Below are 26,536 nucleotides of genomic sequence, written 5' to 3' on the forward strand. Positions count from 1 at the left end.
ATCCCTATTCCTAAGGAGCTTATATATTAATGGGGCTACAACAAATATAGATAGATAAGTTTATGCAGATAACTATGTAGCATTCCCTCTGGGTTCATTTTACTACCTCAAACTGGATGAACAGGTTGAATCCCTACAAAGGGGCTGACTTGCTTTCCTTCAGGGGTGAAGGTTTATAGCTTCTAGTACTGCTTAAAAGCCCTCATCTGTTGTTTTCCCCACTGATTATCAATTAGTTGGCTAGAATTAATTGGTTTTTAAAAATAGAGAGTTACTGAGACAATATTTTAAGAAATTGCCACAAAAAGGAATCCCTCCACCCTTAAAATATGGGACACTCCCACAATTACTTATTTTCATAAGTTTTTACTGATGTTATTTGCTTTTTACATCAGAATAATTTTCCCTGGGATACCTCACCTTCCGCCTCCCTGAAATCAAATACCATCCTACATAGCAAATAGTAGTTTTTAAGGACAGGAAGAAAAAAAAGAAAAAAAATGGTACAACTAATCAATACACTGAGAATTCAAAAACGTGCAATACATGAACCGGTGAACCTCCCATCTCCACCCTTCTGCAAGAATGGGAAAAAGGCTCAAGGTTAGAAAGCATATGTGGCCAGAGTGACCAACTCATAGCTCCTAGATACTTAAGTTCTTTTTTGCCTTTGTGGAGTCCTCAAGAAATTCTCCTTAGGTATAACTCTATGTTGGGCTCCAAGAATTGATGCTTTTGTAGTTTTGTTGTCCTTGGTAAGTCAACTCTTAGTGAATATGTCCTCGTTGTTGTTTGTCCTTCATTCTGGAAGAGAACCATGACATCAGGGAGGTGATGCCATGACTTGCAAGTGAATTGGATTTTAAGTGAGAAGGGCTGTGCCAAGTCACCAGCCTCACTTTCTCCAGAGCCCTCTGGATCCAGTGGGGAGATATAGTTCAGGATGACTGGAGATGGCCCTGGATGCAGTGGGAGACCTTGGCCTTTTTAAGCTGAGGTCTTTACCAAGTCTTAGTTATACTGAGGCAACACCCATTCAGTGATTAAGGCTAGATAAGAAATGAGGCAGAAAATGGCCTCTTTACCTAGTTAAAAAAAAATCAATCTGGGAAGGGAAGATCCTTAGGGTTTTTGGACAAAACAGAAACAATTACTATTGTCATTCACTCTAAGCCACCTGGGCCCAATGACCACTAAGTGGTGCTTGGGCTATGACCAATCAGTTGACCAATCAGTGACAGCCAGAGTGAATGGGGTTTAAGGCATGGCCTATAAAGAAATCTAGCTAGTAAACCCTATATCTTGCTAGGTTTCAGCCATCAAAATTTACATTCCTTTGGACAGAGCACCTGTAGGTAAGGGTAAGATACTCCATGTGGACAGAGGGAGAGGAAAGAAGAGGAGAGGAGAGGTGAGGAAGGAGCTGAGTTGCCCAAATGGAACTGGCCAGTTCGGTCCTCAGTGGGGCAGCTCGGACTACTCACAGGGTGTTGTCCTTTGTTCTTGAAGACACCTTAACATCAGTAAGATGATGCCATGACTTGCAAGTGAATTGGATTTAAGTGAGGAGAGATATGCTAGGTTATCAGCCTCACTTTCTCCTCCAGAGCCATCTGGGTCCAGTTGCCAGATATTCATCAGGACAACTGGAGATGGCCCCGATATGTTGTCATATGCTATTCTGGGATATTGCTACTGATACCCAACAAGAAGTGTAAGTCTTCTGCTCTTTCATTTCAAAGGTCAGCAGGTTGTCCTGTGGTCAAAAGTGGGGTGGGAACTCAAACCTTCCTTTGCACCCTCAAGGGGAGTTACCTTGGCAACTATTACACTGGTTTGTTGCTAGAATGCTCAGAGTGGAATTTTCTGGGCAATTATATATAAACCTACATGTATGTCTGATTCTTTCTACTAATCCCAGTACATTTCCTGTGTGGCATCATCTGATTTAATCCAAGATCAAACTACTTCACTCTTCTCCAACTGATTAAGTTTTTCCATCTAGTTTATGCCTTTGATTGATTGAGTCAATCAAACTCCTTAATTTTGGCTTTGGGAGTTAAGATGGTGGAGTGGGAAACAGTGTGGGGAGCTCCTATCCACAAACTCTTCCAAACAGATTTAACAAATTTGCCAAATGGAATTCTGATTGGGAAATCCAGAAAAGGTCACAGTGAGTCATTTGTTTAGTCCAGCTCAGTATACAGAGACAAAGACATCTACAGACCCTGGGAAGCCTAGACATCCAATTAAAAAAATTTTTTTTAAAAGAAAACCATCCAGATCTTTTAGAACCAGAGGGCAAAACAGAAATAGAAAGACTTCTCTGATTACTTTCTGAAAGAAACCCCAAAATGAAACTTTCAGGAACAGAATAGTCAAAATCTAGGGCTTCCAGAAAAAAATACTGCAAGCAATCGTAAAGAAAAAATTGAAGTACTGAGGACCCACAGGCAGGATCCCATATGATTTAGTAACCACTGACTATAAAGGAACAGAGAACTTGAAATATTGCATTCCAGAAGGCAAAGGATAGGGCTTGCAGTCAAAAATAACATTTAGGAAAACTGAATATAATGCTACAAGGAGGAAAAAAAAAACAGATCCTTAATGAAATAGAAGACTTCCAAGCATTCCTGATGAAAAAATATTGCAGAAAAACTGCAGTTCCAACAAAGGAGTGAAGAGAAACATAAAAAATAAATATAAATGAAGAATGGTAAAAGACTAAATAGGGATCATCAACTCCTGACATGCAAATATAGGGTGAGGATACACATGTCCCTTTTGAACCCTACCATCACCAGAGTCTATAAAGGGATTCCAATTATACAAGGCCTGGAAGTGGTTCTGTTATGTCTTGATGACTTTAAGAAAAGGATGGAAAGAGAAGAGAAGAGAAATACACTGTAGGTGAGGGGGAATGAGAAGGGTTTAGCAAATTATGTCACATAGTCAGGGTACCTAAGGAGACATCTATACAGACAAAAGAGGACGGGGTGGTGGGGATACTTGAACCTCCCTCTCATCTGAACTAGTTAAGAGAAGGAAGGATATACACATATACAGAGTTGGGTACAGAAATATATTTCACTCAACAGGACAATAGAATAGAAAGGGGAGAAAGGGAAGGGGCAGTAAAAAGGAGAGTAGACCAAGGTAGGGGTTAGTCCTTGGCAACGAAAATCAAGGATGTATAAAAATATTCATAGCTCTTTAAAAAATTGTTATTTTTGACATTCTTTTTTTTTAAAGTTTTGAGTTTCAGATTCCCTCCCTCCCACTTCTCCCCCACCCACTGAGAAGGCAAACAATATGATATCACTCACAAACGTGAAACCATGCAAAGCATAATTTCCATATTAACCATATTATGGGGAAAAAAAGCAAAAAAAACAAGTGAGGAATCATACTTCAATTTACACTCAGAGCTAATCAGTTCTCTCTCTGGGGGTGGATAGTATTTTTTCATCACAAGTCCTTTGGAATTGATGAGAGAAACCAAGTCTTTAACAGTTGATTGTCATTACAACATTGCTGTTATTATACATCCAGGGCCATCTCCAGTCCTCCTGATCTATATCTTGCCACTGGACCAAGATGGCTTTGAAGGAGAAAGTAACTGGTGACTTTGCACTGCCCTGCCTCACTTAAATCCAATTCACTTGCATGTCATGGCATCACCTCCCTGATGTCATGGTCCTCTTCTAGAAAGAAGGACAAACAACAACAATAATAATATTGTACACAATGATTTCCTGGTTCTTGTCAATTCACTTTGCATCAGTTCATTTAGGTATCGCCATGCTTTTTTCTGAAACCACCCCACTCATTTCCCACAGCATAATAGTATTCCATCACAACCATAACTTGTTCAGCCACTCCCCAATTGATGGGCATTCCTTCAATTTTCAATTCAGATACAGCTTTGCCCTTGATTAGTTATGTGACCTTGGGCAAGTCACATCACTCTTGGACTTAGTTGATTCATCTGAAGGATTGGAAAAAAAAAATACTTGCCTCACCAATTCTCCTCTTTACTACAGGTGTAGCACTGGATCAATTAATCTTTCTTTCTGCACCGCACTTTCCTTAACTGTAAAATAAGTGTATGAGACTAGAGAATTTCTCTTTTAAAATTTTATTATTTATTTTTAACACGAATTAAAAAAATTTGTGAGTTCCAAATTCTTTCCCTCCACCTGCCTCTCCCTTACCCATTGAGAAGGCAAGCCATACATCAGTTATGCATGTGAAGCCATGCAAAACATATTTCCATGTTAGCCATGTTGCAAAAAAATAAAAAAAAGGCAAGAAAAATAAAACAAGTGAAAAAAGTATACTTCTATCTGCACTTAATTTATGCAGTTCTCTCTGGAGGCGGATAGCATTTTTCTAGAGGATCTCTTAAGGTCCAGTCCAGTTCTAGCTCCTTTAATCTGCTACAGTCCCAGGGCATTTGGTAATTTTGTTGTTCCCTTTCTACTGGTGCATCCTTTTCTTTCCGCAAAAACAAAACAAAACAAAAGGAAAAAACCTCCCTAAAAACTTCAAAGCCTGGTCCCGCTACAGTATGTGGCCACACCCTCATTTACCTCTTCCCGCCTCTCCGAGCAAAGCACTGTGGGTCTCGTAGTTTCCTGGAGAGGAGCTTTAGTTAAAGAGACGGATTAAAGCGCGCGCCTTAAGGCGGTAGCTGCCCTAGGCCAATCACATCGGGGCGAGCTTCTTCCGGAAGTGACGTCTCGGGGAGACGTTTCCGTTGGCGGTTCCGTCGAACCCGACAGCTTCGGGCGGTTTTTTCAGGGGAAAATAAAATGGCTGCTCCCCTGTGAGCCGGGATGGGTGGGGGCGGCTGAGCAGTCGCCTCAGCTGCCGCCAGGGCAGAAGTGGCGGCGTGTAGAGAAGGGGCGGAGGAAGACGCTTCTCGACGCCTGGTCTTTTGTCGTTGTCTTCGCCCTCCCCCGATCCCTTCTTCCCCGCTGGGCCTCAGCTCCCTGGAGCCGGGCGCCTCCGGCCTTGGGCCTCCTGTGTGCGCCGGGCTGCCTGAGGAGAAGGAGGAGGAAGCAGCTGCGAACCATGAGCGCCGCCGCCGCCGCCGGACCCGCGGCCTGGAAGAAGGAGCACCTGTGGCAGTTCCTGCTGGCCTTGGGCTTCGAACCGGACAAGGCTGCGGCCGAAGCTGGGAAGCTCACGTCGCACACGAAGCTGGGCGCGTAAGCGACTGAGCTGTTGGGAGCGGGCTGGGGCACGAGGAGGAAACTGAGGCCTCGAGGGGGAGGGGGAGGGAAACAAGTAGTGCATTTATTTATTTATTTTTGGAGGCATTCGAGGTCACACAGCTCGTAAGTATGTGGGACCGCATTAGAACTCAGGGCCTCTTGATTCCAGGGCCAGTGCTCTATCCACTGCGCCACCTAGCTGCCCCTCAAGTAGTTTATTTTAAAACTCCTACTATGTGCTAGGTGCGGAGCTAAGCACTTTGCAAATATAATGTAATAATGTCACCTGTTACCCATGGACCAGAAGCTCTTTGCACCTCAGTGGGGCCTCCTCTTAGCTTCAGCTGGGCTGGGCTTAATTTTACTCCCCCTGACATTTTTGTCGGGGGCTGGAAAGAGCTTTGGCTCTGGAGTCCGAGCACGAGCCTTCGGGTAGCAAGTCCCTCAATCTTTGCCTCCCTTTCCTCTACTCTAAAATGTGAGGATCAAATGATGCAGCACTTGTAAAGAGCTAAGCACAGTGCCTGGCACATGTGCTATAGAAATGCCTATTTTTTTCTGTCCTCAACTATAAGAGGTAAAATAACGGCACCTTTTCTCTCCAGCGTTGTGAGGATCAAATGAGCTAACAATTGTAAAGTGCTTAGCACTGTGCCTGACATAGAGTAGGTGCTGTAGAAATGCTTGTCTTCTTCAACTGTAAAATGGAGGATAATAAGGGCACCTCCCTCCCAGAGTTGTTGTGAGGATCAAATGAAGTAACTTTTGTATAGTGCTTTGCACTGTGCCTGGCTTGTAGTTGGTAGGCTCTATAAAATGCAAGCTGCTATTATTATGATTGTGAAGACCGAGTGAGATAATGTTTGCAAAGTGCTTTGTAAACTGAAACATAATATAAAGGCCAGTTGTCATTATTATTAGTGACTGAAGCTGTCCTAAGTTGGATAGACACAGAACAAAACAGAAGGTTACAGAATTCATCTGTAGGTTCCACTTGGAATTTCAAAGTCCCAGAATCTCAGAATTGGAAAGAACCTGAGAGGCCAACCTCTTCCATACCTAGGCTTTCCTGGAAGATGTGTCCTATAATAATCAACCTACATTACCTTATTATAAATAAAATGTTAGAGCTGAAAGGGATCTTAGAGATAATCTGCTTCATCATATTTTGCAGATGAAAATATGAGGCCCGTAGAATAGAGACTAGGGTAACTCATGTTTTAAAAGTAATTTATAGTTTACAAAGCCCTTTATAATCAGTGAGGTAGGTTATACAAGGATCATTCTCATTTTACTGATAAGGAAAGTGAATTTAGAGTGGTGAAGTGAATTGTTCAAGATAGTAAATGTCAAAGCTCTTGCCTCAAGCCCAGCCCTTCAGATTCTCAGCACTTTGCTTTTTCCATATGGGTCTCTGCTTCCTAAAGAGGATCGGGAGGATGTAGAAGATAGAGAGATGGGGGTGGCTTGGAACCTATCCTTTCCCAGTCTCCCATAGTTTTGCTTTTGGTTCCCTTTGGAGATAAGCATCTTGGTAATGTTATATTTAGTGACTCACAAACTTTCATCTTTCTGAGAAACATAGAGCTAAAACAGGCCTAGGGAGCCCAGGCTTTTCCACTGATTAGCTTGTAGCCTTAGGTTAATCACATTTCTGTTTTGAGCCTCAGTTTCTTTACTCATAACATGAGGGATCTCTAAAGACCCGTCCAGTGCTAACTTTATTTATTCTTATTTTATTTATTCTTATCACTTTTTCAGTAGATAGCTGATAGAAGTAAGCCATAGACTTCATTAGATTTGGATTCTCTGGTTTTGTTTCTTTTTGCTGGAATGGTTATTCTATAATAATACTCTACAGGATTCAGAATCCCAGCCTACAGCTGTATATACCCTTTAGCTAAAGAAACTGAAGTTTGTAGAAGGAAAATCACTTGTCCAAATATACAATTATTAGATGGCAGGCTGATTAGAACCTAAGTTCTCTAACTTCAAAATGGTTCTCCTCTTTACCATGATTGATTCAATAACTTTATTAAGCAACTCTGAGAGGAATGTCTTTCTTGTACCATGCAGTTAAAGCTCTTAATATTCTTTTATGTATATTTAGTTGTTCCTCAAGAGAACACTTTCTTTGTATTTTCTTAGTTGGAGAAACTGAGGCAATAAAGAGGCCAAAAGAGTGGCAGCATTAACTCTGATAAATCTGGGATCAAAGTTTAGATCTCATTCCCAATTAGGGCTTCATGCTCTAATGGATTAGGTACATGGGAATATCTAATCAATGGAGCAAATGTTATACAATGTTTCTTTTGATCAATATTTCCCAAAAATGCACTTAGTTTTTTATATATGTATGTGAATGAGAAATTAAGTTGTTTTCTCCTCGAAAGAAGAAATTAATAAAGTCTACTGTTATTGATCTTCACTAACCACTCTCTCTTTTTTAAAAAATTAGGAGCATGTTTGACAAACCTAACAGTGATGCCTTTCACATAGTTGCCTATTTTTTGTTTATCACTTTGAATCCTTCCCATGCTAAAGAAGTATTCAGGTGAGCAAAATATTTTTTACTTTATCCATTTTTGAATATCAAATTGTAATATCTGTAAATTTAGTAAGTTATAAATTAGAATTTAAAATTTAATCTGACAGTTTTTCTGAGTAGTCATCTCAAAGCTCATGTTTTCAGAGGATATTTAAAGTTGTAGGTAGGTACTTATATAAAGTTCAAGTTCTGGAACTGCAACACAATTTAACGTCCTTGTAAAATGTTAATTATTCTAGTAAATTGATCCCTTTCACAAAAGCAATTAAACATTTTACCTCTTTTCTGATGTGACACAAGGACTTTTTTCTTTGGCTCTAGTGTGTCTAAGCATTCAATTCTTGTGACTTTTTTTGGGGGGGGGGGCTTACTATCTCACTGACTGTGATTGCCTTACTTTGGGTGTGTGTAATGTTAAAATTATGTACTTTTGCCCTAGTTCAAATTTTGATTACTTTTATTTTGCCTACAACTTTGTGTCAGAACTGCTAGGAACAGAAAGCTGTTTCTTTTAAACTTAATCTTTATATAGATAATCAGCAGTCATTCATTAAGTACCTACTATGTGGACCCCTACCACTGTCACCTACAGTTTACTAAATACCTTGGAATGGTAATTTCTATAAGGGTGTTTGAATTACATGGCAGAGACTCAAACTTCTGCAACCCGTTTATCATGACTATCCTTTGAAAGAGAAAATATGGATGGAGGGGAATTATGATGTATATCTCCCAAAAAAAAAGCTGAACTAATTGCTAGCTAAGTGAAGACACTAGAGATTAGAAATTGTAGTTTACATTTTATTGCCTTTGTTTAAAGTACATTTTTGTGACCACGGGTAAATCTTAACTCGTCTCATAATTAGGGTCAAGACTTATGGCTTCATTATTAGTCATTACTTTTTGTGACTATCCTCTCTTCAGGAGGCTAAGGAAGCCCTCGATTTATGCTCCCTGACTGAGGCATGTTAGTAGCTTAGTGTTATATAGCACATTGGGGTAGCTAGGTGGTATAGTGGACGGAGCACAGGACTTGGAGTCAGGAAGACTTGATGAGCTCATCTTAATGAGTTCAGATCTTGGTCTCAGACGTTTAACTAGTTGTGTCACCCTGGGCAAGTCACTTTTATTTGCTTCAGTTCCTTGTTAAATGAGCTGGAGAAGAAATGGCAAACCACTTCAGTATCTTTGCCACAAAAACCTCAAATGGGGTCATGAGGAGTCTGATAAAACTGAAGAAAAATAGAGTATCTTAATGGTTTGCTCACAATAACCCAGTGAAGTTGATAGTGTCTTGTTATGCCCATTTTACAGATGGGGAAGATGGGGATAGGGTGGTTAAGCAACTTGTCCACAGTCACAATAGTGTCAGAGTAAGTGAATTCAGGTCTAATGATTCCAATATTGTTTCTAGTATACACTGGCATCATCCTGAAGCTACAGAATGCTTCAGGTAGTACTAAGTCAAATTCTAGAATCTCAGAACAGCCCCCATAGGATGGAGCTTATTCACAAATTTGTTGGTGGTTTTTCTCAGACTTTAATTATGATATGTAGCCTATTTTAAGGAATATTATTAATAATAAGCAAGTAATCCATAACTTGATATTAGTTAATTGTGAGATCTGTAGCCCCATACTGTTGTTTCTCTCATGCCTCTTAGTATACACCTCATAAATTCATAGCCCAGTTTTTTTTTTTTCAAGTTTTTTTGAACAAATGGATCCATACTACCTTGCTTGGCTTCATTAAATCAGAGGTATTAAATGTGGCCCATAACATTTCCAGGTGTACTGTGAACCAGGTTAAAATGTAATTGGGGAATAGTTAATAAAAATAAAAATACAACTAAAAGAAGATAATGTTAATTTCTGGTGTTCTAAGTTAATATATGGTGTATAGAAATTCTTATGTATGGTTTATATTTGAGTTATACTGCTTATATTTGAGTTTGAACCCACTGCATTAAAATAATGGTTCCTTTGATTTTATTGTCCATTTTAAAGGTAATTTCTTTTTACATGTCTAGGAGCTTGGTTATTTTTTGCTTTTCCATTCAGCAGATATTTGTTGAATACTCACATTGAATTGTAATAAGTGGTGTGTAAAAAGCAAGTAAGAATATGATCCTTCCTTAAGTGTCTGTGTAGATACTAACTAATTATAAATGCCACCAACCTTGACTGTGTTATTATTCATATTAGACTCAATCAGGATAAAGGATTTCCCCCCACTTAAATGTGCTGGATGGTGACTTTTCTTCTTTAACTCCTCCTTTTTTTTTTTCTTTCAAAAAATAAAATGGAAAAGATTCTGTTGGCCTCCAGTAGACCGAAAAGCTGATGCTGAATTTCGGAAACAGTGCTGTGAGTGGTTGAAAAGAATTTCTGTGAGTATTCTTATGGAAAATTCAGCTTTAATATCTTCCAGGAGAGCTAGGTTTTAACATTCTTAAGGGTATTAAGAACTCATCTGGGAAAATATTAATTGGGCATAATCTTTGGTCCATATTTTTAAAAAAATGTTCATTTTATGCACAGAAACTTTTTTGGAAAGTTATTTTTAAGAGAGCAAAACTAAGGTAAAGAAAATTAGATCATATAAAAATTTGTATTTTGTGGAGTTTGTTTAAAAGAAACTTTCCTAATTATGGATAACTTTTAGTTTATTTCATAAATAAGGTCAAGACTTGTGGCTTCATCACTAATTGTTACCTACACCCCTCCATAATTTAGGGGAGTCTCAGACTTATGATCTCTAGGAGACCTTGGCTCCAACACGTATATGCTAGAACTAAAAAATGTGTCTTAAGATAACTAGTGCTGTGTTCTACAGCCTGACTTCTGTCTGTGAGGTCTTCTATGTCATGTTCAACTTTTTGCTTAATGTTTTTGTTATTGATATGACTATATGGGAAAGTTTAGAGTCCATGTCAGTGTTCTTGATTTTTGTCACCTGTTGCTTTCTCGAAGCAGGGAATTAGGGAAGGGAATAAGCATTTATATAGTACCTGCTGTGTGCCAGGCACTGGGCTAAATGCTTTATTACAAGTATTATCTCATTTGACCCTCATAGCAACTCTTTGAGGTAGGTGTTGTTATTGACCCCATTTTATAGTTGAGGAAACTTGAGACAAACAGGTTAAGTGATTTACCCAGGATCATGAAGTGTTTTAGGCCGGATTTAAATCTTCCTGATTCCAGGCCCAGCATTTTATCCACTGTGCCACTAATTGGCTCTGCCTAAGTAGTTGTAAGGGGAGCAAGGAAACAGAGCAGAGGGGTGAAGAGACTTGGCTAACAGGGTACCCAAGGAGTTTGTGACACGATCAGGATTATTGACTCTCAGTATTTTTTTAGCACTCTTCTAGTATTTTTTATTTCAGTACTTGTCCAATATTTTTTAAACTAGTTTTGTGCTCTACTTTAAGGAAGGAAACCATGTGACAGGTTGTTACTAGCATAACATGTACCTATTTCTTTTAAAAGTAATCTACAGTAACAACAGATCTCCTAAGAAGATATCCAAATTTAAATTCATTTTTCTTTTTCTCAGGATGAATGTGGAAGTACCTTTCCTCAAGTTGTTGGTTCGTTGTTTCTTTCTCCTGGTGGCCCTAAATTTGTTGATCTCATGTACTCTTTTGCAAGATTTGTTGCAGTGCAGTATATTAAAACCAATGCTGAAAGTAAGTTAAGCAAAATGGTAGTAATTTTACATTTTGAGAAGTGCAACAGGGACTTTTGCAGACCATCAGGAGATGGTTTACAGTCCAGGGGTGGGGAACCTGTGGCCTCAAGCCCACATATGGCCCTCTAGATCCTCAAGTGCAGCCCTTAGACTGAATCCAAACTTCACAGAACAAATCCCTTTAATAAAAGGGTTTGTTCTGTAAAACTTGGACTCGGTCAAAAGGCTGCACCCGAGGACCTAGAAGGCCACGTGTGGCCTCATATCTGCAGGTTCCCCACCCCTGGTTTACTCCTAAAGTAAGGCAGGTTTTTAGTGTGATGGTCAAATGTAAAAAATGTTAAGAGATTTTTAGAATGTTTGGACAAATTGTGTTACTATAAACTCCTACATGACTGTTAAAATTATTTTATCATATTAAAATTCTGTTGTTTTGAATGCTTGATGAAAATGGGTCTTCAATTTTTTTGTTATGGAAATTTTGTTGTAATGATATTTGTTTTAGTGAGATTTGGCTTTTATATATCTTGAATCTTATAGAAAAACTCATTAAAAGTGCAATTCATTTCAACAACACAGTGAACAAATATTCGTTAAGCATCTATCATGTTAAGCAGTAGGGATGGCTTAACAATTAGATAGGACATTCATGGAGCTTGTATTTTAATAGAGGGATAAGACATTTGTACATATATATCTTTGATGTACAATAAATACATCTGGTATAAGACAGTGGTTTTTGAGGTCTGATGGGCCAAGCTTACTAAGGGATAATGGAAGGGAATCAGAGAAGGCTTCATAGAGCTAAGTGACCTTTTAATTGTTTTAAAGAATGCTCATGAATTCATCAGTTGGTGAAGGGAAAAGAGTACCTAACTTGAATCAGGAGCCCGGGTTCAGATCTCCTCCTCAGGTGCTTAATAGCTATGTGATTCCATGGGCAAGTCCCTTTACCTCTAAGATTTCCAGTTTCTTCAACTGTTAAATGGGGGTACCTCATTATCTTCTTCCCAGTTTCTGATGCAATACACTTTCCTAGTACTCCTCCAACATTGCTAACCACACCTGCTCTTTTTATTGGTTCTCTGAATAGAGTGCTAGGCCTGAAGTCAGGAAGTTGTTTTTCAGTCCTTTTCATTGGGGTCACATAACTAGTAAGTGTCACCTAGTTGCCCTAAAGTCAGGAAGATTAAGTACAGTATTCTGTGTTGTGCCACCTACTTATCTGTGTTCTATATTTTCTATTTAAGACATCTGAGAAGTATGTAAAACAGCAAGATTTTTATTTAAAATTGTTTCTGAAATTTAAAGCATATGCATTTGAGGCAGTAAACTGAATTCAATTACTTGGATACTTGAACACTTCAGTCCCCAGCAACAATGGATAAAGAAGACATTAGTGGAGCAAACTATATACTCACTTGTATTATTTTGTGGAGCAGCTTGGTGGCGTAGTGGATAGAGTGCCATGCGTGGAAGTCAGGAAGATTCATCTTCAGATCTGGCCTTACACACTTACTACCTGTGTGACCCTGGGCAAGTCACTTAACCCTGTTTGCCATAGTTTCCTCAGCTGTAAAATGAACTGGAGAAGTAAATGGCAAACCACTCCATTATCTTTGCCAAGAAAACCCCATGGTCCACAGGGTTATGAAGAGTTGGACATGACTTAGTGACTAAACAACAACAAGGAGCCTACCGTATATTTTTGAAGAAGAAAGGGACCTGATCATATCTATGCAAGAGGAAGATTATTCTGGTAAGAAGGGTGAGTTAGAATTAGGGAGGGAGTGTAGAAATAATTGTTGTATTATTGGTGACCTGAATTAGCTTGGTGGCAATGAGAATAGAGAAGAAAAAGATTGGGATAGTTATGAGAGATATTGCAAAGGTAGATGAAAGAATTTGGTAACTGATTCAAAGTGAGGGAGAGAAAAGAGGGAAAGATAAACTTTTGAAAATGGGGCTCTAGGTGAATGGTCATATCATTGGCAGAAATAGTAAAATAAACTATGGGAGGTGGAAGGAGGGGGTGATAAGCTTAATTTTGGACATGTTTGAGGTGCCAGTAGACATCTAGATGAAGATAATCCTGTAGGTAGTTGGAACTTAGAAGAAAGGACAGTACTGGACTTAGCACAATGCCTGCCATATGGTAGGCTCCTAATAAATGTTTGTTGACTTGAGATAGATTTTTCTTGAGTCACTTCATAGAATTGGTAGTTGAAGCTATGAAATTGAATGAAATTGCTGAGGGAGAAATGAGAGCAAAAACAAAGAACTTTTGGGGGAATTGCCTAATTTAAAGCATTACTTTATTTAAGAGGAGAAAAATGGGAGCCAATATAAAGGGCAAGTGTGGTTAGCAGTGTTGGAGTACTAGGAAAGTATATTGTATCAGCAACTAGGGAGAAGGTAATGAGGTACTCCCATTTAACAGATGAGGAAAGTGGAATTCTTAGAGGTAGAAGTCTTAGAGGTGAAGGGACTTGCCCATGGAATCATATAGTTATTAAGTATTGGACGAGGAGTTTTGAACCCAGGGCTCCTGATTCAAGTTCTCTTTTCCCTGTGCCACATTGCTTTTAGAAAGAGTAGGTCACTAGTGTCATATATTTGAGAGTTCAAGGAGGATGAGTACTGTTTGAAAATAAAATAAACATTACAAAAAATCTATTCATAAAATATCGGGTAAACTTGACCTTGGCTAATGCAAAATATGCTTTTCAGGACCTTGTATATTTTGGACTAACTGATTTGTCTCTTTTAGACACATTAACTTTAATAAGTCATCTCTCAGATTCAGGCCTTATTATTTAATTAGAATGGTATAATCTTTTTCCTTGTCTCCTTCCCCAGTTTGGATGGTCATTTCCAGTGGAATACTGAAGGGATTTCTAGAAATCAGTAACTTGGAAGAAGACAGAATGTTGACCACATTTTAGATAACATGAGACTGGAAGGGATAGTTTTTATATCAGGTGACAGGATTGAGGATCCTGGGGGATCCTGACTTACAAGAGTGGTGGGCTGAAGCTAAAAATATAAAACTTTATAGGAACAAATTAAATCTTGCACATGGGTTCAGAAAAACCACTCTGCAAGTACAGAATGGGGACAGTATGACTTGAAAGCATGTAAAAGAAACCTTGGCATTTGGGAAACTCTGAAGTCATTAATTAGTGATTTAGCAAAAAAAGAAAAAGGTTGTGATCTTCAGTTACATTAATAAAAGTACAGATTGAGGGGGAAGGCAGTTATGTTGTGCTCTGCCATTGTTACTCCACTTATGGAGTGTTTTGTTCAAATCTGCGTACCACAGTTTAGAAAGTCCTTTTTAATATGCTGGGAAACCTTCATGGCAGCATGACTAGGTTGGTCAGAGGGTTTGAAAATATGTCAAGTTAAAACTGTCCAAAAATGAAATGAGTTGCCTTGGGGTAGTGAGTTCCCCATCATTGCAGGATCTTGGATGATGACAGAGACGTTGTCCAAGGAATTCATGGCTTTTGGGCAGGGATTGTACCAGATAATCTCAGGTCACTTCCAACTCTGAGTTGGTAATTCTTTTTCCTGCTAAAGAGTGCCTTTTTGCCATTTGCTTCTTAGCTTGTATATGTTTTGGAAATGAGGGAAAAAATCAACGTCAATTCTTTAGTTTCTTGTAGCCCTCGTTAACTAAATGGTTAAAATGTTTTTAAGTAATGTGGCTTTTATTTATTCATCCTCTCCTATCAGTATGAATAATTGAAATTTGTCTGCTTTTCTTGAAATGTTAATTAACCATTTAAATAGTAATGTTTTACAATTGCACCTGCTATTTTATCACTCTCAGTTAAATGCCATGTTGTTGAAAGCATACTAATTTGAATACTAAGTTATTTGTTACTTTTTTGTGTTTTAAATTTAGGTTCTAATAAGTGCTTTGTAGAGTCATTTAATATAAAATTTCAAGATCCTCACAAGTCCTTTACAAGATGTCATGTAGCACGTACCTGGTTTTTACAAATTTTACAAAAAGAAGATTCTCTGATTCGACAATACCAAGAAAATTCTCAGTAAGTAATAGTTTTATTTTGGTAAAATGGGAATTTTCAGTTGTCATTCAGTTACATTTTAAGCCATATTTGCTTCAAAATTGTCCTTGAAAATGGAGTATGATGTAATACCCTAAGGGAACTTTTTGCTGAGAGTTTCCCTCACCAAATGGATAAGTTGTATAGGGAGACCCATATAAAAATTCTTTGAAACTGGCTCTAAAATGCCTGCTTGCTAATACTATTGTATTTGTATTGTAATGAGAGTTAGTATTGTACAGTGGGTGGAGAGCTGGACTTGTAGTCAGGAAGACTTCAGATGGAATCCCTTCTTAGATACTTATTAGCTGTGTGACCATGGGGAAGTCAGTTAACCTTTTTGAGCCTCAGTAAGATGAGGAGGTTGAACTTGATAAGCAGTCTCTAAGGTCCCTTCCATCCCTCAATCTATGACCTTATTATAGGAGGGCCTTTAACCAGATGTTAAGTTAAGTAAGAAGAATATATATTCAAGAGAACCTTAAAATCATCTTTCCTTTTGCTTGGGTAAAAATGGAGAAAGTGAGGATTGGGTACAAACAGTATTTTCCCTTGTGTTCCTTACCATAAGTTATTTGAATAGAGCCATAAATTATTTTGTTTCCTTGCAGATTATTAATTAAACAAATAAGAGATTTGAAATCACAATACACAGAGTTGCAAAAATTACAAAAGTAAGTATTTTAGTTATACTTTTATTCGGTCTGGGTTTAGTAGGTGGATTTGTTAACTGATTTAAAAGAGTTGACTTAATCACAAAATCATGTTGTTTTTGTTGTAATAACTGAATTAATTTTTAACTAGAAAGAACCAGAATGAAGACCAAAGAAACATATCAGAGAAAGTTCAAAAGGTGAGACTTTTTTTTGCCATAAAAGTTCATTATTTTGCTGTCTAAAAACATTTAATCTTTGCCTTATTGTAGCTGTCTACACGTATCATGTTCTTTGTAAAGCTAGTTAAGTATTACTTTTTCTGATCTTCTTGGTGTACCTAGTGGTAAAAAAAAAAATACACTCTGGGGAATATTCAGATACTCACAGATCTGTGATTTCAGTCATGTGGAAGTTACCTCCCTTGATGCAGCACACAACCCATTAATGCTTACTCATATAAATTTGGTTTGTTGTGTACCTTCATTGAGCTGGGGGCCCTTTCTTGATTTTTCTTGACACGCCAATGTCATTTAATGTGCATTTCAGTAGTATAATGTTCTTTTGTTTAATAACAAGCCAGATTCTTCCAGTGACTAAGATATCTCATGACTAAGAAGTACCGCTGGAAGTTGTAGCCATGCTTTCAGACTATTAAAGTGCCATTTTGTCAGTTGTCTTAAAAACTTTTAAGAAGTTTGTCTTACTTTTAGAAGTAAATGAGGTAATGTGATTTCACTTTCCTACCCCTCATTTCTTAATGTGTTAAGTAATATTTAATCTCTTTTTAAAAAATAATCTCTTCTTTCAAAGGTTCGATTGATGTGGGATTCTGTGATGGAAACTCTTACATTTTTGGAAAAAGAAAGAGAAGTTGTTAATTCGGTCATTACAGGTCATGTCGATCAGTATACTTTGGATGGAGCTGGTATTGCTATTAAGGTTCCAAGACTCTTACTAGAGAGAATTGAAAAACAAATGTACCATGTAAGTTCTTGGTTTCTATACATTTTTTTAAAATGACTTTCACTTAGTCAATTTGTCTTGTTTTACTGTTCTAATAAAATATTGGGCTAACAGTTTTCAAAAAACTACTCTGTGATTTATGTAAGGGTTTCATTATCTGAACACATATATATTAGGTGAAATTTATTTAATTCAAGTGAATTCCTTAAGTTGCTGCATGATGAACGCAGAGATTAGCCACTTTTGCATTATGTGATCCTGCATGAAATTTAAACCTATTGAATCACCTCAGTGCTTCTGCGTCTTCCTGCATTCTTTTCATGCAAAGGAGTTCCTTTATTCATTAGAACTTTTCATGTAACTTTGAGTTGTCTTTTTTTTTTTTTTTACATAAAGTTGAATTAAATAGGTAGAACAAGGAATAACTCAACAATGTTTTGTGTGCTGTAATCAGTCTGTCAGTTTAATAGAAGGTCTCTTCATTAAGATTATATTATTGAGTTGTGAGACAGGTATTGAAAGAGCTTGCATAGGGCATTTTTATTTTGTAATCTATATTCAGCTAATGAAACTTGTACTATCGCTGTCATTGATCTATTTCTTTTTGTGTATCAATATGAGAATTTTCATTAAAAATGTAGAATGATATATAATTTATTCTTGTGTTCATTGGAGGATTGAATGTACTTTGTATTCAGGGGGGCATATTTGTGTTTTCATATAGCTCTTGATGGTACAGGTGACTTTTCCCTATGGTAAAAAAATATGAAGTATAGTATATAGCACATCTTTTTTCACAAAATCCTGTTATGTTTACTAACACTTTCTCCCTTTTTAAAGTTATCTATAGGAAACCTTTATGAAGCTGGAAAATTGAATCTTTTAACTGTTATTCGGTTACTAAATGAAGCCCTGAAGATTTTAAAAGAGGAACGTAGTTGTACTGACCAAACAGACCTTAGTTACGTTGAGAGAGAGGCCAGAATTCAGAAAAACACATTATCACAAGTGAAGCAGATGAGGTATGAAGTGGAAAAAACATTGACCTGGGAGGCAGTAGACTTGGATTATGAGTCTTGACTCTAACTTTGACTAGCCCTGTGACCTGGAGCAAATTGCTTTACCTCTTTAGGATTTGGTTTCCTTATCTCTAATGGGTTTGGGCTAACCTGGGGTCTGTGAACTTATTTTTTAAATATATTAATAACTTTCAATGTAATTTGTTTCCTTTGTAATGTCTTGTGTTTTATTTCATGCATTTAAAAACATTGTGAGAAAGACTAGACTGCCAGTGGAGTCTGTGACATAAAATGGTTAAGAATCCCCTCCGGACTAGATGATTTCTAACTGTCAGTTCCAGCTTTAACTTATTTGAAGCTTAGCTTAGTAGTTATTGTGTTATTGGGGATGAAGACTAGTTGTAGATAATATTTGTCAGTCGAACATTTGCTCTTGATGTACTTAGAACTTGTTTCAGCCTTGCCAAATAAATGTACAGAAATTAATAGCACATATTCTTTTCCTCTCACTAACTCCTAAGAAATGTTTGAAGTGTCCAATAAAGTTGATGTACTCTTTTTCCTTGTTTAGCTTAAATTACCCACTCTTCTCCACATCCTCCCCCCCACTCCCTCGAAACAAAAGAGAGAAAAGAAAATGAGTCTCTCATTTGACATTTTTTATTGTTTAGAGCTGTTTTTAGAGTCAGTTATTCTATTGGTACGTTGAAACTTTCTTAAAATCAACTAAGGAAGTGTAGGGTGCCAGTGAACCTATTGTAGATGATGAGGTAGTGAGAATAATATACTCTGAATTAATATTTTTTTAAAAAAAATTAAGATACTGGAATCCTTTTCTGTCCCTTAAAGGAGAGGTAACTATTTACAGTATTATTTATAAATTATTCCTTTAGTTTTAAGAATTGATGTATTATGTATTTAAAATATATGTATATTTTGGGTTTATGTTACTCTTGCCAGCTTTATTTTCTGCAATTAAATTTTCTTACTAAGTTTTCAACAGAATGTTTCTCTGTTTTTATAATTTTGAACTATGTTTTGTCTGTTATAGGAATAAAATAAAGCAAGAGGCTATTTCTATAAAGCAGTCAAATACTGAAAAACAGAGAGAATGGAACAAGAAGTGGGAAGAGTTCCTTAATCAGGCTCCTTTTAGTCTAATTAAAGATGAGACTCCAGTAAGTAATGCTGTTAATGTTTTTACTTTGTTTTTGTTGTTGTTCAGTCGTATCTGACTCCTTGGTGACCTAGTGGACCATATTGTCCATGGGGTTTTCTTGGCAGAGATACCAGAGTCATTTGACATTTCCTTTTCCAATACTTTGTTTTTAGAGTATAGTTGTGGGAAAAATTTTATTTATTGCCTACCTTGAATTGGTCTGTATATAGACATTTGTTGTGTTTGAATCAATATTTATAAGATCCAGGGTTCAATTATGATTTTGCTTATAGATACTGTTCTAAATAGATAAATGCATCATGAAACAATGTAGTCATTATATTTGGCAATCAATCTGAGATATAGTTTTTGTTAGTAAAGGCATTAGACTAACCTTTACGTTCTGACGTACTTTTACCAGTTTAAGATAGAGGAACATTGGGGGATGAATAGGGAAGGAGGGAGTTAATAAAAGTCCCATAGCTCTCTAGTGTTGTACTTCCCCTAGGTATAAAAAGGAAAACTGATTTAAAAAAAAAATAAATCTAGGAGTTATAAAGAATCATTCATAGACCAATTTAATGAAAGTATTACAGTAGCACTAACCAAAACGTATTTATTCCAAGATGCTAATCTCATTTGTTTTAAGGCTTTGGATCTTTTACCGGCAATGTCTCCTCTTTCATTTGATCCTGCTTCAGAGGAAGTTTATGAAAGCAGTATCTTCTTTCGATATCCCATATCACTTCCAGGTTTGTTCATGTGACTTCTCCCAAGAACTTTGTAGTTTTTGAATTTTTATTGTAAACATTTTAAGCTCTTTATACTTTTCCTTGGTAATGTTCCTGAATTATCAGGAGTTGGATTAATGGTCTGAGATTTAGCTGGGACATTAATGGAAGGTGCTGGTTGAAATTGGGCAGGACACTGATTGGGGCAGGCAACTGGCGATGTGGTGAGTCAAAAATATCGAGTCATCAGATTTTAGTGTTAGAAGGAATTGAAGATAATCCTATTGAAACCCTTGGTTTTATAGACGTAGAAATTTAACTCAAGAAATGTTAAGTGACTCATTTGGGTTTTAAGGAATAACCAGAATTGGGGTCGATGCTTCTTCACTCTTTCTACCATGTTACTCCTACTAAATACTGGTTATTAATTGGGGCAGAGGAGCTAGTTTAGAAGTTTATTATGGTCAGGTAGGACACAGACTGGAAAAACTAGGTGGTCTTGGTTATTTGGATTCTGGTTGCCAGACTTCAAGGTATGCATTGGCAGCAGGGCTGGTACAGAGATGGAACTTTGGTCCCTTGGTTCAGGCAGAGCTTCAGGCAGAGGTGACATAGTATCCTGAAAGGATCTTTAGGGCATAGTGTACTCTGGGAGTTAGGCTGAGATTTTTCCTCCTCCAAGTTCTCAAGCTTATTGGTAAGGCTTATCTTTTTGGGGATACAATGGTTCATACAATTAAGGATTTAGAGCTGGAAGGTACCATGGGAGTCATCAAATTAAGCCTCGTCATTTTACAAATGAGGAAAACTGAGGCCCAAAAAGGCAAAATGACTTGCCCAGGGCCACAGATCTACTAAATGTCTGAGATGTGATTAAGACTTAGGTCTTTTGATTCTTTAAGTCCCCAATCCTGTCTTCTACATTATAGACTGTACCCATCTTTGTGATGCCCATTAGTCCTGTTCTAGTACATTTCGAAAAAGGTGACCTCTTAGGTCTCTTGTACCTCTGAAATTCTTTGATTATGTCTCTCTGGTATCAGATAATTGTCTTCAGAGCCCTCTACCAGCAACATAAAAGCTTTTGGATCCCATGAGAAGGAAGAATCACAGTCTTCAGGGGTTCCATTAGAAGGACCATATTTTTGATGAACAAATAGACTGGCATTTGATCTTGTCTCAGGGATCTCTTTAGCACCCATGGGTTCAATTATCAGCTTTATGTAGATGATGTTCAAATCCAGTGATTGATCTCTAATCCGTATCAACAGTTACCTATACATATTTTCTATTCAGTGTCCCATGAAACCTCAGACTTCTGTACAAGACAGAGCTCATCTTTCCCACTCAAATCCACCCCCTTTCCCAACTTCTTTTGAGAACACCACCATCTTTCTAGTCACCCAGGTTTACGACTTTGGATTCGTCTTTTACCTCCACCACTCTCCCTCACCTTACAAATTCAGTCAGTTGCCAGTTCTTGTCAATTCTGCCTCTGTAACATCTCTCTCACTTAGCCCTTTCTCTTTAGTCATATGGCTGCCAGTTTAGTTCAGGTCATTATCAATTTTCCCCTGAATTATTGCAGTAGACTCTTAATTGGTCTTCCTGCTTTAAATCTTCATATCTTAATCCTCATCAATCTATCTTCATGGCCGCCATGTTACTCCCCTTCTCAAAATGCTCAAGATGGCTCTTTTTTCCCTTCCAGATAGAAATGGAAACTCCTGTTTGTCATTTAAAGCCCTACGTAGTTTGGCTCTAGTCTATCCTTCCAAGTTTATCACACTTTACTCCCATTTCTGTATTCCACATTCTAAACTGGTGGACTTATTTTTCCTTGTGCTAAGTATTCTATCTCCTGGGCTTCAAATGTAAGCCTTCCTCACCTCTGCCTGTTGGAATGCCTAACTCCTTTCAGAGCTCTGCTCAGTTACCATCTCCTATTTGAGGTCCTTCCTGATCTCCCCCCCACCCCGTAATTTTTTATTTACTTGGATATGCACACATTTTCCCTTTTATGTCTCTTTGTCCTTTCACTTGCTTTCTCTCTTCTCCCCAAATTCAAGTTCCCAGTCTATGACCCTGGTCTCTGCATAAACATTTACTTTATCTTGGCCAGTCTTAGGCCCACCATATCCTGGCTATCTCCATGCCATGCAATACCCAATGCCCCTTGCCTCTCAAATCTTTTTTTTCTATGTAGTTCTCTTCTTCTCTTCCCAGCAGTTTGAGATCAGTAATCAAGTCAGCACAATAAAAGGATGTGTCAGTCATTTGTCCTGTGACTCCAGTCATTCTTCCCTCTGACTTCCTGGTTCAAAACACTACTCTTCTTGCAACCACTTCTTTTCATGTGGTTTCTTTTCCAATTAGAATGTAGTCTCCATGAGCTCAGGGATTGTCTTGCTTTTTTCTATTTGTAAACATAGCACTTAATATAGCATCTAGGATGAAGAAAGCCCTTAATAAAAGCTTTTTCATTTATGCATGCATTGTAAGCTCCTTGAGGGCAAGGACTGTTATTTCTATTGTCCATGCACCTCTAATAGTGCCTTCTATGTAGGTGCTTAAAAAATGTTCATTGTTTTCCTTGAATGTGCTAAATGCTGGGGATTAAAAAAAAAACAAAAGCTATGACAAATTCTACCCTTAAGGAACTTTCTTTCCAATGGGAGAGATCAAACATATAGGGAATGGGTATTATGATCCATAAAGTTAAAAGGACAGTGAATAGGGCCATCGTGGGAGATAATTGACACACATTTTCCAGTATCTAAGGCACTATTGGTCTGATTATCATTCCAGAACTGGAATGTGGGGGTGAAGGTATAGGAAGGGCCCCTGACTCTGGCAGCAAGGTGGCTGGAGAAAACAGGGATGAGGGAGTAAAGGGAAGCATGGATTGAGCTGTCCTGGTGGGACATGTGAAGAAAAATATTAATCGGGACCTTGGGGGAGGGGCTCAAGTAGAAATGTTGATTGACTGTCTTGTAATTGTTTAGTTTTTTATCTGGGAATCCTGTTTCCTGGGCTTGAAAACTCATTCTGAGAACAGTGTCTTGACAACTGATTTCTACTTTTTGTGTTGGGTCAGTTTTTAGAAATCTTTGCTGTGAATTGAGATAGATTTCCTCACTGTGTGGGTCCTTCTTTCTCCTCTCCTCATTCATGTAGTTATTTACTATTTAAAGATTTCCAATTCAGTTTCCTTTGTTCATTTGTTTTTCAGTCCTGTCCGGCTCTTTGTGACCCCATTTGGAGTTTTCTAGGCAGAGACACTGGAGTGGTTTGCCATTTCCTTCTCCAGTTCATTTTACAGATGAGGAAACTGAGGCAGACAGGGTGAAGTGACTTACCCAGGGTCAAATGGCTAGTGTCTGAGGTCAGATTTGAATTCAGAAAGATGAGTCTTCCTGACTTTAGGTCTGGCACTCTAACCCCTGCTGTCATCCAGCTGCTAGTTTCCTTTAGGTTGTGACATTTGTTTCTTCTGACTCATTTCTAAGTTTACTGCCTTCTTTTGCTTAGAATTTTATAATTTTGTAGATAGCTTGGGGGTTACTAAAGGAGCTTCGCAATTTCTTAAAGACAGTCCAGTCCATTTTCCTGCTCTTTTTCAACTCTGGGCCGAATTTATTGTCCATTTGTGTTGTCTGTCCCAGATGTACACATTGATGGACAAGCTCTAAAGGTTGTTGATCTAGATGTATGTCGTAATCTGGGCAATAGATAGTCCTCATCCTTTTAGTCTTTCCTGTGTATGCGTGAAGCCCAAACTCTTTCACATGGTTGCAGATTTATTTCAGAAGACTGTAATGTCACAGGGCTTTTATGTACCAAGCGCACTGTAATCTGTAAATAGGAACATCTGGAGGGCTGACCTCATCATTCATAGAGAAACCCTCTTCATTATAAACTTTTTGCTAGATATCCTCCACCACAACCATCAAAGTGGCAAGTGCCTTTGGTAGTCCTACAGCTTCCTGTTTTAAATCTTACCTGATGTTTTTTTATCAGAGAATTACTGATAAAGGTTTTTTATTCTATTTCTTTATTGACTTTTGCAAGCTTTTATTATCTTAGTGTTCCCCTTCTCCGCTGATCAATTAAAAAAAAAAGAAAAAGAAAAAACCCTCATGTCAAAAATGTAGTCCTCCCCAAAATTCCTACATTGTGACCATATACAGAAATGTATGTTTTATTCTGCAATTTTAAGTCCATTAACTGACAGGAGGGTGGCATATCTATGACCCAATCTTTCATTTAACTTTAACTTTTCTTTTTTTTTTTTTTAAATAGAATTTTCAATATTGGCTTGATTGAACTCCTCTAGCAGTATGTCACTCTGTAGTCATTGGGAAAAAATCTTACATTTAGAGGGTCCTGACAGTCAAATTAAAGTGTATAGATGGTCTTAACACTGATTCTTAACACTGTTTCCATTTCCTCACATCGCTACCATTGCAGAAGTGTAAGGGGACTACACAGGACTGAAGGCCATTATCTCCTTTTTTGCTTTATAGATTGCTGAGCCCCCCAAAAATTACCACCAAGTGGCCTACTGCTAATAAACCCTTTCCACACTTAATTGGGCTTGTCCTTCAAAAGCATATACAGTCTTTTGTTGGGGCGATATATAAAGTCTTTCCAACATAGTAGAACCTGCCAGATATTGTACTCTGTTGTGTTTGTTTGAGATACCAGGACTCTCTTCACATTCTGATGGGGTGTCAGAATAAAACATTATACTAGTGTTGCTAAATGGCAGGGGGACATGGAATACATCAGTTTCTGAAGAATTAAAAATTAATATCACACAGAAGGCAGTGGAGTGGTGCATGATTGGTATAAGCAGGCTACATGTAACGTGTAACCAATGAGGAGCTTCAAAAAGAACAACAGTAAGAGATATTAAAAAAATGTTAGGAAGACAAGATGGGCTGGTCATGTGGTAAGGGCGAGTGGATGATAGGTGGACAGCCAGCGCTTCCTGGGTAGTCAGGGGAAAGTGAAAACCACCAGCACAGTTAGGGTGGATCCTCTGTGATGAATTTATAGGAGACCTAGATAAGCAGACCTCTAATAGGTTGCAGTCAGTTTCATTGGATAGAATTCCCCAGTTGATGAGATCATAGGTGTATTTGAGATATAGTTAGTGCTATTAGAAATTAGTTTTCTGCTTTTTTTAATCCTCATGTTAACTATCATCACAAACCAAATGCAGATGGCTACCCCTTGGATCCTAAGCTTTTAGACTAAATTGTTTCCATAGCATAGGATTCTTCATTCTCATTTCTTGGCTTTTTTGTAACTTTAGGTGGACATGACCAGTGTTTTTTTCCCATGACTTTTTCACTGAAATGCTTTATAATATTTAATTTAGAAATTAATTGTAAGCCAATCATTATGACATTTCTTATGAATGTTTTCTTCATCAGTGTTCTGCATAACATTTTATAAATATCTTTGAAACATTGGATGGATAAAAATATAGTTTCCTTGTACAAGAATTGCTATTGCACAATTTAAGTTCTGTATTTATCTCATACCATTATAACTTTTGAGATGTCTTTTTGATATTTTGTTTTATAAAGTTAATGTTAAAGTATACCTTTAAAATAGCTAGATTTTTGAGGTGTTTTTTTCTCCCTAACTTTCTTTTTCTTTTTTCTTTTTCTGGCAAGGCAGTTGGGGTTAAGTGACTTGCCCAGAGTCACACAGCTAGTTTCCCCTGACTTTCTCAAGGAAGCAAGGTGGTGCAGTGGTTAGTGTTGGACTTGGAGTCTGGAAGACTGAGTTTGAATCCTTTCTTAGGCCCTTATTAGCTCTGAGACCTTAGGCAAAACACCTAACCTCTTTGAGCCTCTGTTATCTCATTTATAAAAGGAGAATAGTATTAGAATCTACCTCACAGATTGTTATGAAGATAAATGAGACAGCAGTCATAAAGTGCTTTGCAAACCTTAAAGCATTATATAAATGTTGCCATAACTGCTACTTTTAATTGCATTCATATAAATTAATACTGTTTGTATAAGCTGGAGGAAGAATAGACTAGCAATTTTTTTTTTCTTTTTACCATCTTGATTTGGTATAGGGGAATAGGGAACTCCCTCTACTAATGCAGGTTGCTGCCCATCCTGAAATTTAGAATCTGAGAGTTACTTAGAATACTGAGGTAAAGTGACTTGCCCCGGGGTCATCCAGCCACAGTGTCAGAAGCAATACTTGAATATAGGGCTTTCTGACTTTGAGGCAGCAAAGCCAGTGTTTTATCATGCTTCCTTTTAAAAGATGCTAGATAAATAATGCATAATAAAATGCATTGGTGGGGTTTGAACCCTTGATCCAAAATTATCTCTGGCTCTATCAATTGTGTTACCCAAGGAGCTTTGATTAATACAAACTGTTATAATTTGTCATATAGTCTTTTATTAGGCAGCTTGTTACTCTGCTTCTTGTTCTGTCA

General features: G+C 37.7%; 1 protein-coding gene across 2 annotated transcripts in view; it reads left to right on the forward strand.

Moving 5' to 3' along the window:
* The first annotated feature begins 4,680 nt into the window (after nucleotides 1-4,680).
* HAUS6 (HAUS augmin like complex subunit 6) overlaps nucleotides 4,681-26,536 on the forward strand; it is a 41,643-nt gene continuing 19,787 nt past the window's right edge. The window contains exons 1-11 of one of the 2 annotated variants that reach the window (XM_027863140.1): nucleotides 4,681-5,216; nucleotides 7,681-7,776; nucleotides 10,081-10,159; nucleotides 11,326-11,458; nucleotides 15,371-15,518; nucleotides 16,148-16,210; nucleotides 16,341-16,389; nucleotides 17,003-17,176; nucleotides 17,996-18,177; nucleotides 19,226-19,352; nucleotides 19,983-20,085. In XM_027863140.1, coding sequence (XP_027718941.1) covers nucleotides 5,080-5,216; nucleotides 7,681-7,776; nucleotides 10,081-10,159; nucleotides 11,326-11,458; nucleotides 15,371-15,518; nucleotides 16,148-16,210; nucleotides 16,341-16,389; nucleotides 17,003-17,176; nucleotides 17,996-18,177; nucleotides 19,226-19,352; nucleotides 19,983-20,085 — 1,291 coding nt within the window. In that variant the 5' untranslated portion in view covers nucleotides 4,681-5,079. Of the gene's footprint in view, nucleotides 5,217-7,680; nucleotides 7,777-10,080; nucleotides 10,160-11,325; nucleotides 11,459-13,092; nucleotides 13,220-15,370; nucleotides 15,519-16,147; nucleotides 16,211-16,340; nucleotides 16,390-17,002; nucleotides 17,177-17,995; nucleotides 18,178-19,225; nucleotides 19,353-19,982; nucleotides 20,086-26,536 lie in introns of those variants that run through there. The other variant, XM_027863141.1, reaches the window with a different exon arrangement.

The sequence above is a fragment of the Vombatus ursinus genome, unplaced genomic scaffold, assembly GCF_900497805.2.
Source record: "Vombatus ursinus unplaced genomic scaffold, bare-nosed wombat genome assembly UNPS02014770.1, whole genome shotgun sequence".
In the NCBI taxonomy this organism is placed as follows: Eukaryota; Metazoa; Chordata; class Mammalia; order Diprotodontia; family Vombatidae; genus Vombatus; species Vombatus ursinus.